Source organism: Engystomops pustulosus, chromosome 6, assembly GCF_040894005.1.
Source record: "Engystomops pustulosus chromosome 6, aEngPut4.maternal, whole genome shotgun sequence".
NCBI lineage: Eukaryota > Metazoa > Chordata > Amphibia > Anura > Leptodactylidae > Engystomops > Engystomops pustulosus.
In genome coordinates, this window is record NC_092416.1 from 182,175,460 (window position 1) to 182,190,072 (window position 14,613).

The 14,613-nt window shown below is 47.2% G+C and overlaps 1 protein-coding gene across 1 annotated transcript in view; it reads left to right on the plus strand.

Moving 5' to 3' along the window:
* The first annotated feature begins 8,900 nt into the window (after positions 1-8,900).
* Positions 8,901-14,613, plus strand: part of LOC140066002 (uncharacterized) — an 80,583-nt gene continuing 74,870 nt past the window's right edge. The window contains 1 exon segment of the mRNA XM_072113568.1: positions 8,901-8,987. Within this exon segment, the coding sequence (XP_071969669.1) occupies positions 8,906-8,987 (82 nt within the window). The 5' untranslated portion in view covers positions 8,901-8,905.

Consider the following 14,613-nt stretch of genomic DNA (forward strand, 5'->3'; position numbering starts at 1 on the left):
TGTGACTCCAGTTCTTTATTAGACTTTGATCCTGACCTGTCCAATCCCGGGCTACACGTCCTTACCTCCTGCCTGTCCCCGATCCTGCTTTACGTCTGTGTACCTCGCCTCGCAGCCACTGCAGAAAAAGTCACACCTGTAGAATGAGCCGGTGGTACCCTGCCGCAGCAAATCCAAACCACTTTACAGCGGGCTCCGGCGAAAACCAGGTGCCACGTAGATTCCGTTCATGGGTGTCAGCTTACATCATCGTCCACGGTGGTCCAGTGGGTCCACTGCCCCTGGAGCCTAACAGTAAGATCCGGCCATGGACCCCGCAAAGGTCCCGATGCCTAAATTGGCTGATCTTACCATCATTGTGGTCCAGAAGTCCCAGCAGATTGCCGCGCAGTGTGAACAGCTTGGTCAAGAAACTGCCATGTTGCAGCAACTGATGGCTACTCAGAAACAGCATCAAGCTCCTGCGGCCCCTCCTGATACTCCCGTTAGCTTTCCTGCCTCTGAAACTAGGCTGAGACTCTCCACGCAGTAAAAGTGTGATGGGACCCCAAGTGCAGGGTCTTTATCACCCAGTGCTCCCCGCATATTGAGCTTATGCCGACTCAGTTTGTCATGGAACAGTCCAAGATGACATTTATCATCAGCCTCCTCTCCGGGAAGGCCCTGGCATGGGCTACTCCTCTCTAGGACAGGAAAGACCCGATTACTGCTGAAATCACCTCCTTCTTCTCTGAGTTCCAGTCTGTCTTTGAGGAACCAGCAAAAGCATCTTCAGCTTAGACTGCATTGCTGAACCTTTGCAAGGGGACTCTTCTGTAGGCAACTATGTGATTCATTTCCGTACCCTGGCCTCTGAGCTAACTTGGAACGATGCAGCCCTGACTGCGACCTTTAAAAAGGGACTTTCAGGACAAATTACGCACACTCTAACAGACACACTGTCTGCACATGACCTGCTGTCTACTCTAAAGACCGCTTCAGCCACCTTCCGTGACAGCTACAGGGGAACCGATGCCGGTGGACAGAGCTCGGCTTTCTGCTCAGGTAACATGTCAGGCGACCTGCAGCCTTCCTCTGGCAATACTTTAATCTGGGTGGTAACCGACTGGTTTTCCAAAATTTTCCATTTTGTTCCTCTGCCAGGTCTGACGTCTACTCCACACCTTGCCAGCCAGTTCTTCCATAACATCTTCCGGCTCCATGGACTTCCCCGGCACATCGTGCCTGATCAGAGAGTTCAGTTCTTCTCCAAATTCTGGTGATCCCTCTGTAACCAGCTTCAAGTAAAATTTGACTTTTTCCACCTACCTGTAGAATGAGGGTGATAGGCATAGGAAGAGTTAACCAGACTCTGGGCTGCTACATCCGTCATTTTGACTATTGGTCCACTCTGTTGCCATAACTCCTAATGTTCTGAATAACTCCCCGGATTCAGAATCTATATCTATATCCACGCCCTCCTCTTCCTCTGCCAGTGTCCTCGGACGTCCCTGCTGTTGAGGAGTTAGTACGGATCTGAAGTCCATCTGGAAGCAGACTTGCCTTTCCCTATTACAGGCTTCTGCCCGAACCAAGCTCCAGGCTAACAAGAGACAAAGGCCTCCTCCTATCTTCTCTCCAGGTGACAAAGTCTGGTTGTCCTGCAGGTATGTCCGGCTAAATATCCCTGGCTACAAACATGGTCCACGATTCCTGAGTCCTTTTTAGGTGCTCCTGTGGCCTACAAGCTGCGTTTTCCTACCACCATGCGCATCCAGATCTCCTTCCAAGTTACTCTACTCAAGCCAGTCATTCTAAACTGCTTCTCCCGGCAAGTTCCTCCTCCTCCTGAAGCTGACTACACTGATGTCTTTGAGGTAAACGAGATCCTAGACATGAAGAGGGTGAGAGGTAAGCGGTTCTTTTTGGTAGTTCTTCTTTGGGCCTGAGGATAGATCGTGGAAGCCTGAGGACAATATTTTACACCATGATCTCCTGCAGAAATTTCTCTGGGCCAAGAAGAGGGGGAGACCAAAGGGGAGTACCGTCATGGGTGCTCCCGCAACCAATATCCCTGGCTCCCCATGTCCCTTGTGCCTCACGAGTGCAGCGCCCATGCCACTCACCTGCTTCCAGGGCTGTGTACCAGAGCTTGCGACTTCTAGGACGCACGCACGTGCGCCGACTCGCAAAGGTTTAAAGGGAAATTGTTAAAAGCCGGCCTCTCCCAGCATTCCCTGCCGGATCTTAGTGCTTATGACATTGAGAAAGCTTGTGTCCCTGCTTGTGCCTGTGTTTGGATTTCCCGGTTCTGTATTGGACTTTGAACCTTTTCCGCCTGTCGTGACCTGTTGCTTAGTCTCCGACTATGATCTCGAGCTGACCATCCTGACTTCCTGCCTGTATCCGACTAAGATCCTGCTTAACGTCTGCGTGCCTCGTCTTGGCTGCCACTGCAGACAAAGTTGTACCTGTGGAGTGACCTGGTGGTACCACGCCACAGCAAGACCAACCCGCCTTTGCGGCTCTGGAGAAAACCGGGTGCTACCTAGATCTCGGTCCCAGGTGTTGGCTTACGTCATCGTCCAGAGTGGTCAGTGGGTCCACTCAGACCAGTGCGGGGAAGTGACACATTCATGATTTCAGGCGTACAATTTTAGTGAATTGTGGCACATAGCATTACTGACGGACAATGCAATTTCAGTGAAACCCAGTGCCTGAAGACTGTAACTTCTCCCTGGTGTTGGGTACCAATGTCCTCTGCCACTCCTACCCAGAAGTGCTCAAGGCTCTCCAGAATTCCTTACCATCCATACCCAGTGACTGCAGGATGCGATTCAAGAGACAATGCAAATCCTAGCAACGCCACAAATGTTTGCCGGCCCCACCAGAGAAATTTGCAGAGTCCGGATCAAAGACCCCCCCACCCCGTCCACCTGCAACTGACATGTTGGTATGGTGCCAAGCATGTATGGGTGTCCATGGTCAAGACAACCTTGGTAGAACCCATACCAGCCAATGAAGATTACCCATTTTGGCGGCCAGAAGTCTTGTTACTGTATCCCAAGGCCAAGAAGGTTTATTCCGAAGTTTGACCAACTGCTTTTAAAGGGACTTTAAAAACGGCCAATAGTCATAAGTGCCCATTGACTGGACGACAGAACAAGAAGCTGCATTCCAGAGCAAGCAAAGGTTGACGGAGCCTCCGGTGTTAGGATATCCGAAATACAATCTTGCCTTCATGCTCTACACCGATGCCAGCAAACAGGGCCTAAGGGCTGTGCTATCCCAGCTCCAAAACAGAACTGAAAGGGTCATAGCCTATGCCAGCTATTTCCTCAGAGAGCCAATGTCAGGATTTAGGGGTAGTGGACCTACTGAACCACTCCGGACAATAACATAAGCCTATATCTGGAAGCGGTGTCTAAGTGGCATCCGTTTTTCACCAGAGCCCACCGCAAAGCGGGTTGGACTGGCTGCGGCATGGTAACACCAGGTGGCTCCGCAGGATCGAGGTCAGAGGCAGAGCAAAAGGTTAGGATAGACAGTGGAGAAGCGTAATCAGGAACAGAATGGAGGACACAATAGGTATTCACCAAACAATCGCAGGGTACAAGGAACCAGCTATTCACTAAGGCACAAAGATCCAGCGGGGTATGAAGGAAGAGGCTGGCTGTTTATTAAATTACCAGGTGGCCAGTGTCAATAAGTGGCACGCTGGCCATTTAAATCTCACAGAGGCGAGGTGAGTCAGAGTGCTGGCGTGGAGGGGCACACAGAGGCATGGGTCGCCGGGGCACTCGTGACAGTACCCCTCCTTCGGCCTTTCCCTCTTTTTGGTCCTAAGGAACCTCTGCAGAAGACAATGGTCCAAGATATTGTCCTCAGGCTCCCAAGACCTCTTCTCAGGCCCGAACCCCTTCCAGTCAACAAGGAAGAACCACTTTCCCCTCACTGTCTTCATGTCTAGGATCTCTTTAACCTCAAAGACATTGGTGGAGTCAGCCACATGAGAAGGAGGTACTTGCCGGGAAAAGCAGTTCAGGATGACTGGCTTCAGAAGAGAGACATGGAAGGAGTTTGAGATGTGCATAGTGGGAGGAAGGTGGAGCTTATACCCCACAGGGTTTATACGAATCAGCACCTTGAATGGGCCCAGGAAACGTGGACCAAGTTTGCAGCTGGGGAGCTTCAGCCAGACATACCTGGAGGACAGCCACATTTTATCACTCAGAGGGAAGATCGGAGGAGGCCTGCGTTTTTTGTCGGCCTGGGTTTTGGTTCCAGCAGACACCTGTAGCAAAGAGATTCAAGTCTGCTCCCAGATAAATTTGAGATCTTCGACCAAGTCTTCCACAGCAGGAACATCCGAAGGCATAGAAAGAGGAAAAGGAGGGCATGGGTGCTGTCCATAGACAGTGAAGAAGGGAGCAAGGGAGTTCAAGGAAATGCAGGAAAACTCTGCCCAAGGCAACAGAGTGGACCAGTCGTCCTAACGGCAGAGATAAATTGATCGAGATAACAGCCTAGAGTCTGGTTAACTCTCTCTACTTGTCCATTGAACTGCAGATGGTATGCAGAGGAGAAATCAAGCTTTACTTGAAGTTGACTGCACAGGGATTGCCAGAACTGGGAAACAAACTAGACTCCCACGGTCCAAGACAATGTTCAGGAGGAGTCCATGAAGCCGAAAGATGCGGAGGAAGAACAGGCTGCCAAGACGAGGAGACAAGGGTAGACCATGCCGAGGAATGAAGTGGGACATCTTAGAAAACCAATCCGTTACCACTGAGATCCGTAATAAAGTGGCTATGTGAGTAACTGGGCATCGGAGCAGATCTGCTGATTTGAGATGTGAAGACTTGTTACGGGCACAGGAAGCGCAGAAAATCTCGAACATCCTTGACCAGATTTGACCACCAATAGAAACGAGATATGAGAGCAACAGATATCTGCACCCCAAGGTTCCCAGCCACAAGAGAGCAATGTCCCCAAGTTAGTATCCTCTTCCAAAGAGCTGGTTGGACATAGCTCTTGCCAGGAGAAAGCTGCCGTAGGTCCACAGGAGCAACAACAACCAGCAGTTCAGGAGGAACAATATGTCTAGGAGTGGGTTCTTCCCCAATTACGTCAAAGACACAAGAAGTTGAAAAGAAGTTGAAGAAGAATAGGGACAAGGGACAGAATAGGGACAGCTCCGCTATACACTCACCAGCCACTTTATTAGGTCCACCATGCTAGTAACGGGTTGGACCCCCTTTTGCCTTCAGAACTGCCTCAATTCTTTGTGGCATAGATTCAACAAGGTGCTGGAAGCATTCCTCAGAGATTTTGGTCCATATTGACATGATGGCATCACACAGTTGCCGCAGATTTGTCGGCTGCACATCCATGATGCCAATCTCCCGTTCCACCACATCCCAAAGATGCTCTATTGGATTGAGATCTGGTGACAGTGGAGGCCATTTGAGTACAGTGAACTCATTGTCATGTTCAAGAAACCAGTCTGAGATGATTCCAGCTTTATGACATGGTGCATTATCCTGCTGAAAGTAGCCATCAGATGTTGGGTACATTGTGGTCATAAAGGGATAGACATGGTCAGCAACTATACTCAGGTAGGCTGTGGCGTTGCAACGATGCTCAATTGGTACCAAGGGGCCCAAAGAGTGCCAAGAAAATATTCCCCACACCATGACACCACCACCACCAGCCTGAACCGTTGATACAAGGCAGGATGGATCCATGCTTTCATGTTGTTGACGCCAAATTCTAACCCTATCATCCAAGACTCTTCAGACCAGGCAATGTTTTTCCAATCTTCTACTGTCCAATTTCGATGAGCTTGTGCAAATTGTAGCCTCAGTTTCCTGTTCTTAGCTGAATGGATTGGCACCCGGTGTGGTCTTCTGCTGATGTAGCCCATCTGCCTCAAAGTTCGACGTACTGTGCGTTCAGAGATGCTCTTCTGCCTACCTTGGTTGTAACGGGTGGCGATTTGAGTCACTGTTGCCTTTCTATCAGCTCAAACCAGTCTGCCCATTCTCCTCTGACCTCTGTCATCAACAAGGCATTTCCGCCAACAGAACTGCCGCTCACTGGATGTTTTTTCTTTTTTGGACCATTCTCTGTAAACCCTAGAGATGGTTGTGCGTGAAAATCCCAGTAGATCAGCAGTTTCTGAAATACTCAGACCAGCCCTTCTGGCACCAACAACCATGCCACGTTCAAAGGCCTCAAATCACCTTTCTTCCCCATACTGATGCTCGGGAGAACTGCAGGAGATTGTCTTGACCATGTCTACATGCCTAAATGCACTGAGTTGCCGCCATGTGTTTGGCTGATTAGAAATTAAGTGTTAACGAGCAGTTGGACAGGTGTACCTAATAAAGTGGCCGGTGAGTGTACATTTCTAAACCAATAACACTCTGTTTTACAACGGCTCACACGATGCGGCTTCTATTATATAGCAGCGGCATCATTTGTGGCAAGTAAGTAGACACTAATAGCACACAGCACTGCACATTATACACACACAGCTTCGCTATACACACATTATACACACACACAGCTCCGCTATACACACATTATACACACACACAGCTCCGCTATACACACACAGCTCCGCTATACACACATTATATACACACACAGCTCCGCTATACACACATTGTCCACACACAGCTCCGCTATACACACATTATACACACACACAGCTCCGCTATACACACACAGCTCCGCTATACACACATTATATACACACACAGCTCCGCTATACACACATTGTCCACACACAGCTCCGCTATGCACACATTATACACACACACAGCTCAGCTATACACACATTATACACACACACAGCTCCGCTATACACACATTATACACACACACAGCTCCGCTATACACACGTTATACACACACAGCTCCGCTATACACACGTTATACACACACAGCTCCGCTATACACACGTTATACACACACAGCTCCGCTATACACACATTATACACACACAGCTCCGCTATACACACATTATACACACACAGCCCTGCTATACACACATTATACACACACACAGCTCCGCTATACACACATTATACACACACAGCTCCGCTATACACACATTATACACACACAGCTCTGCTATACACACATTATACACACACACAGCTCCGCTATACACACATTATACACACACAGCTCCGCTATACACACATTATACACACAGCTTCCCTATACACACATTATACACACACAGCTCCGCTATACACACATTATACACACACACAGCTCCGCTATACACACACATTATACACACACAGCTCCGCTATACACACATTATACACACACACAGCTCCGCTATACACACATTATACACACACACAGCTCCGCTATACACACATTATACACACACACAGCTCCGCTATACACACACAGCTCCGCTATACACACATTATACACACATTATACACACACAGCTCCGCTATACACACATTATACACACACAGCTCCGCTATACACACATTATACACACACACAGCTCCGCTATACACACATTATACACACACACAGCTCCGCTATACACACATTATACACACACAGCTCCGCTATACACACATTATACACACACGGCTCTGCTGCAGACTCTCTGTACATCCTGAGGTAACGCTGAACCCTCTGAGGGAGAATCCTGTCAGACCTAGTCATGTGACCCCATGACTCCTCCCACACCCGGGGCTGGTCACATGACTATGACATCATCACAGGTCCTGTATGTGGAGGCGGCTGTGCAGGAGGAGGTGAGGGGTCGCAGCTCTTCTATCAGGGTTTCAGGGATGCGGGGAGGAGGTGACCGGGCCCATAAGAAGAGAGCGGCGGCGGCTGTCACCATGTAATGTCTCCAAGTTATCATTAAATAACTTACTGGTTGTCACTGGGAGAAGTTTCTGGACTAAGAGCTTCCATATAGTTACACTGTGACACCAGCTCCAGGCTCTGGTATATAGAGACGCATCTTCTCACATCTCTACATATCACTACATTATATGCTCATTCATACAGTTACATTGATAAAAGTGTATAAACTACAAAATAACAGCCCCGCTCCCACACATTTGCATTACTACGCCCCATGTGACCACAACCTAAATATTGAATTCAGATAACACATTGTTTTCTTGAAAGTATCGGTATCAATTATAGTGTAACTTCTCCTGGTGTCTCACTCAAGATTCTGGTATCGGTGCAACCCTTATCCATGATCAAAGTTGTCTTCAATTGATTTTAACGACTGACCCCTCAAGGATGGGAAATGAGAAGGACACGAGGGTGGAGAGAATATTCCAGCTCACCCTAGAGATTCTCTTCTATATTACTGGAGAGGTGAGAGATTGTGATGAGGTCACATGACATCATTATCTATGGGAATAACAGATGATAGGACTGGAGAGGTGAGAGATTCTGGAAATGTATGGAGGGAGATTTATCACTGTGTCTCTCCATAACCAGGATTACACAGTAGTGAAGAAGACCTCTAGTGGGCGCTGTCAGGCCCCTGTGTATGAAGGACGGGGGAGAACCCTGAGCCCAATCCCGGCTCCTCCACTTCACCCCTGGATACAGGATGACATCAATGAGCAGAAGATCCTAGAAGTCACCCACAAGATGATGGAGCTGCTGACTGGAGAGGTGACACTGCTGGGAATGCTGGGACATTATACAGTAACGCTATGAAGGGATCTGGGTGATGACGGGATCATTGTGTGTGTCAGGTTCCTATAAGGTGTCAGGATGTGGCTGTCTATTTCTCCATGGAGGAGTGGGAGTATTTAGAAGGACACAAAGATGTGTACAAGGACGTCATGATGGAGGACCACCAGCCCCTCACATCAGCAGGTAATAGACAGGACTAAATCCTTTCATTATCTGTATGGAAAGAAGGAATTCAGTCTCTGTGTTTCCTGCAGGAATACTGATCCCCGGGGCCGTGAAGGAAGAGATGGAGCTGCCAGGTCAGTATGATCATAGATTAGATCTCCTGAAAGCATAAGAGTGGTTCAAAGGGTATATACGGGATAGGGCTTAACTTGCTGATCAGTGGGGGTCTCAGATCGCGAAAATGAGGCGTCCGGCTGAGCCGTGAATAGGGTTTCCTTTGTGGGAAAACCCCTTTAATAGCTTGGACTTGGAGAGATTGACTTAAAAGTTGCTTGGCCTGAACTCCTGAACTCCGTCAGGACAGCTGGAAAGGAGAGTTGGGAGCCGACTCATGAACACTGGGATGATTCCGAAGGGCCACAGCCAGGTTTTCCATAGCCAGTACATATAGGAGGGGGAGGGGGGGGGCAGAGGGCAACTTTTACGGGTGCCATTTCTAATAGGGAAGGGATCTGAGATAATACTATTCATTCCAACCTGTGCCGTAGGACCTAAATAAAGTGCCCTCACTAATCCCAAAAATCAGGGACCGTTTCTGATCTGTGACAGGGAGGCCCAATGGAACCTCCTGTGCAGACGGTCAGAGGCCTTCTCCGCATCTATTGACCGTAAACACAGCCGCTCCTCAGTTGATTTAGCCCGGGACACAAGCCTCCCTCCCCTGAATGAAGCCCACCTGGTCATTGTGGATATTAGAGTGAATCAGAGCCCCCAACTGGTAAGCCATTAACTTAGAGAGCAATTTAATATCAACATTAATGAGAGAGGTGGTGTAGTAGTTCGTGCTTATGATCCTTCTCAGGTTTAGGGATGACAGTAATTACTGCCTGTAAGGTTTGGCACAGAAGGGGAGCAGATATGGAAATGGAGTTGAACATGCATGTTAGGGGCTAGCCCGGCATTAAGGACCTTATAGAAATGAGGGGTGAATCCATCCGGGCTCGGAGATTTGCCCGCTTGAGTAGATTTAATAGCCTTTAATCCTCCTGGTTCGGTGAAATTGGACTGTAACGTCTCATGACCCTCGTTTGACATTCTATTTTGTCCCGTGCTCTATGCAGGGGTAGATTCTGACAGGGTCCTTGGAGGTTGAATAATTCTCAGTAACACGCCTAAAAAGTAATGTGTATTGCGTGTGGATCATGAGTCAGCTGGTATGATCGGTCTCAGACGTGGGGTATCTACAGTGGTGGCCTAAAGTATCGGCACCCCTGCATTTCTGTCAGATAATACTCGTTTTCTTCCAGAAAATGATTGCAATCCCAAATTCTTTGGTATTAATATCTTCATTTATTTTGCTTGCAATGAAAAAACACAAAAGAGAATGAAAAGAAAGTCAAATCTTCTATCATTTTACATAAAATTCCAAAAATGAGCCAGACAAAAGTATTGGCAGCCTCAGCCTAATACTTGACAGCACAACCTTTAGTCAAAATAACTACGAACAACTGCAACCTGGTTACCATCATTGAGTTTCTTACAAGGCTCTGCTAGAAGTTTAGACCATTCTTCTTTGGCAAACTGCACCAGGTCCATGAGATTTGAAGGCGCCTTCTCCAAACCCCCATTTTGGATCCATATGGGATCCAGGTCTGGACTCATTGCTGGCCACTTTAGAAGTCTCCAGCTCTACTTTCATCTGACTAGAGAACATTCTCCCAAAACGTTTTTGGCTTTCTCGGGTAAGTTTTGGCAAACTCCAGCCTTTATGTTTCTGTGTAAGAAGTGGTCTTCCTGGGCATCCTACCATACATTCCCTTTTCATTCAGACGCCGACGGATAGTACGGGTTGTCACTATTGTACCGTCGGACTGCAGGGCTGCTTTAACTTGTTTGGATGTTTGTCGTGGTTCTTTATCCACCATCCGCACAATTTTGCATTGAAATCTCTCGTCAATTTTTCTTTTCCGTCCACATCTAGGGAGGTTAGCCACAGTGCCATGGGCTTTTTAACTTCTTGATGACACTGTGCATGGTAGATACAGGAACATTCAGGTCTTTGGAGATGGACTTGTAGCCTTGAGATTGCTCAGGCTTCCGCACAAGTTTGATTCTCAAGTCCTCAATTCTTTGGTCTTCTTTTTTTTTTCCATGCTCCATGTGGGACAAAAAAGCACACAGGACAGAGGTTGAGTCAACTTTAATCCATTTCAACTGGCTGCAAGTGTGATTTAGTTATTGCCACCACCTGTTCGGTGCCACCGGTAAGTTACAGGTGCTGTTTATTACACAAATTAGAGAAGCATCACATGATTTTGTCCAATACTTTTGTCCACCCCATTTTTTAGATTTGGTGTGGAATTATATCCAATTTGGCTTTTGGGCAATTCTTTTTATGGTTTTCCATTGAAGACAAATTAAATTAAGATGATAATACCAAAGAATTTCTGATTGCAATAATTTGTTGGAAAAAACTGAGTATTATCTAACAAAATTGCAGGGGTGCCAATACTTTTAACCACCACTGTAAGTAGCGGTCGAGCAAGGGAGGAGGTATCTAGCAAGAGGATTTTAGATAAAAGTGTCATGGTCTTGTCCGATCTCTCCTGCTTTAAATGAGCTCCATATTTGGTCAATATTAATTGGAGCATACCCTTCAGGCGTAGACAACAATTAGGGAAGATTCACATAATAAGGCAACAACACAAACAGCGGCTCAAAAAACACAGAGGGCCTCAAGTGGTTAAGGATCAAATAGTGCAGATAACAGCAATGTGGAGCCTAGTGGGGACAAGGTGTACCACGAACAGTACAGTTGAACATGGAGTCCTGTGAGGGAACAGAGTCCGCCACAGAGTTGTTGCAAGTAAAAAGAAACTAGTAGAACATAATGCCTAACAAAGCAGTAACAGCACTGAAAAAGAAAAGTGGGAAGAAGAGGAATCCAACATTTTTAGTTTGCTGCAGCTATAACATATACACTCACCGGCCACTTTATTAGATACACCATGCTAGTAACGGGTTGGACCCCCTTTTGTCTTCAGAACTGCCTAAATTCTTCGTGGTATAGATTCAACAAGGTGCTGGAAGCATTCCTCAGAGATTTTGGTCCTTATTGACATGATGGCATCACATATTTGCCGCAGATTTGTCGGCTGCACATCCATGATGCGAATCTCCCGTTCCACCACATCCCAAAGATGCTCTATTGGATTGAGATCTGGTGACTGTGGAGGCCATTTGTGTCCAGTGACCTCATTGTCATGTTCAAGAAACCAGTCTGAGATGATTCCAGCTTTATGACATGGCTGAAAGTAGCCATCAGATGTTGGGTACATTGTGGTCATAAAGGGATGGACATGGTCAGGAACAATACTCAGGTAGGCTGTGGCATTGCAACGATGCTCAATTGGTACCAAGGGGCCCAAAGAGTGCCAAGAAAATATTCCCCACACCATGACACCACCACCACCAGCCTGAACCGTTGATACAAGGCAGACTGGATCCATGCTTTCATGTTGTTGACGCCCAATTCTGACCCTACCATCCGAATGTTGCAGCAGAAATCGAGACTCATCAGACCAGGCAACATTTTTCCAATCTTCTACTGTCCAATTTCGATGAGCTTGTGCAAATTGTAGCCTCAGTTTCCTGTTCTTAGCTGAAAGGAGTGGCACCCGGTGTGGTCTCCTGCTGCTGTAGCCCATCTGCCTCAAAGTTCGACGTACTGTGCGTTCAGAGATGCTCTTCTGCCTACCTTGGTTGTAACGGGTGGCGATTTGAGTCACTGTTGCCTTTCTATCAGCTCGAACCAGTCGGCCCATTCTCCTCTGACCTCTGGCATCAACAAGGCATTTCCGCCCACAGAACTGCCGCTCACTGGATGTTTTCTCTTTTTCGGACCATTCTCTGTAAACCCTAGAGATGGTTGTGCGTGAAAATCCCAGTAGATCAGCAGTTTCTGAAATACTCAGACCAGCCCTTCTGGCACCAACAACCATGCCACGTTCAAAGGCCTCAAATCACCTTTCTTCCCCATACTGATGCTCGGTTTGAACTGCAGGAGATTGTCTTGACCATGTCTACATGCCTAAATGCACTGAGTTGCCGCCATGTGATTGGCTGATTAGAAATTAAGTGTTAACGAGCAGTTGGACAGGTGTACCTAATAAAGTGGCCGGTGAGTGTATATTGATGAGGGATTTTAATGAGGCCTCAGAGTTCACCTAATGGGGGAGAATTAATGCAGGGTTCACAATGGACATGAGAGGGATCCAGTCCCAGTGGGACCTGGAGAGTTCATCCTGGGTGATTTGGGTCCAAAGCTCTCTTATCCCTTCTATCAGGCAAGCGCCTCTGTTCTCTACATCAGCGAAACATTGGTTGTTGGAAGGGAATATATATTGGAAGGAATATCGGCCAAATGGATATGAATCCCCTGCAACCGAAGCTCAGCAAGGAACCCCGGGAGGTCCCCAGGGTGACAGAGGGTCAAGTGTGGTCACCCCGCCGTACTTGGAGGCAGAATGCATAGCCCCAGGAATATTGCATATTCCTATCTCGCAGAGCTCCAAGGAGAGTGTGAAGGAAACTGTGATGTTTCGGACCCCTGAAGGGTACGCAAGGTCACTCAGTTATCCTTTTACAGACACTCCCAGAATGCAGGGGTTCTAAAAGGAGCAGGAAGTGATTTAAAGTTGTCCACACAACTTCCAGATATGGCACAACAATAAATCACAGCCTTGAATGGCTATAAGACCCCTTTCACTAGTGTCAGTGAAACAGAATCTTATCAACCTAATGAAGCTGCCACCAGTTCTCCCTTAATATGAACCCGGTCCCTAACGGGATTACATAGGGTGAGGAAACAACCTGGTAGCATGTATATGAGCAAAGCATGAATGTTTGGGTTTTGTATCGAAATAAAAGAGGTTACGTTTTATATTTAATTGCCCTAAGGACACACTAGACAAAACAATATATACAGTAGGGATATATACAGTACAAAATACACAGGTAGCACTAAAAGTATCAACAGTTCAGTAAGTTAGTTACCTTGTGTGTGGGCCTAATGGAACCTGATAGTCCACACCTTAAGATATTCCTCTGTATTGATGTTAAAATGGTTCCCAGACAAAAAGACAATTTGGCCTCAAAGGTTATATCAGGTGCAGACACACCTCTGTCCACCTCAGGAGGGGGCATGGGTCCCTCCTACCTGGTATCACGTCCCAAACCCTGGAGAAGTCATAGTTTTTCAAGGGGAAGTCGTAGGGTTCTGGTATCATTTGATCCGGGTGAATCCTTGGATTGCATTGATACCAAACCTGACCTATTTTCTATGGTCCTATCCAGAGATATTTATATTTCTGAACCCAAGGATGCTAAAGCCTAAATAGACAAATCAAAATAATACCACGGAAACACAGGTTCCAAAAATGTATTTACCCTTGGGCTGAGATGGTCCATAACTGTCCCTATTCAACATATTGGTCTTATGGCTCTTTTTCTCCTGTTTGAAAATTGGAGGGAAAATCAGCTCAAGACTTCAGAGATGATGGGGCTGGGGAAATTCTTTGAAGCTCGGCACCCACCCGAGCCAGGTAACACTTTGCTAGCTCCATTAGGCTAATTAAGCAGAGGCTGGGGGAAAGTGAGGTATTTGAATGTAAGGTCTCCCTCCCCCAGGCCCTATTTATCACAGAGAGGTTGCAAAGGAACCATTTGTTTTTATGCATTGTGAACCAAACATACTTTCAG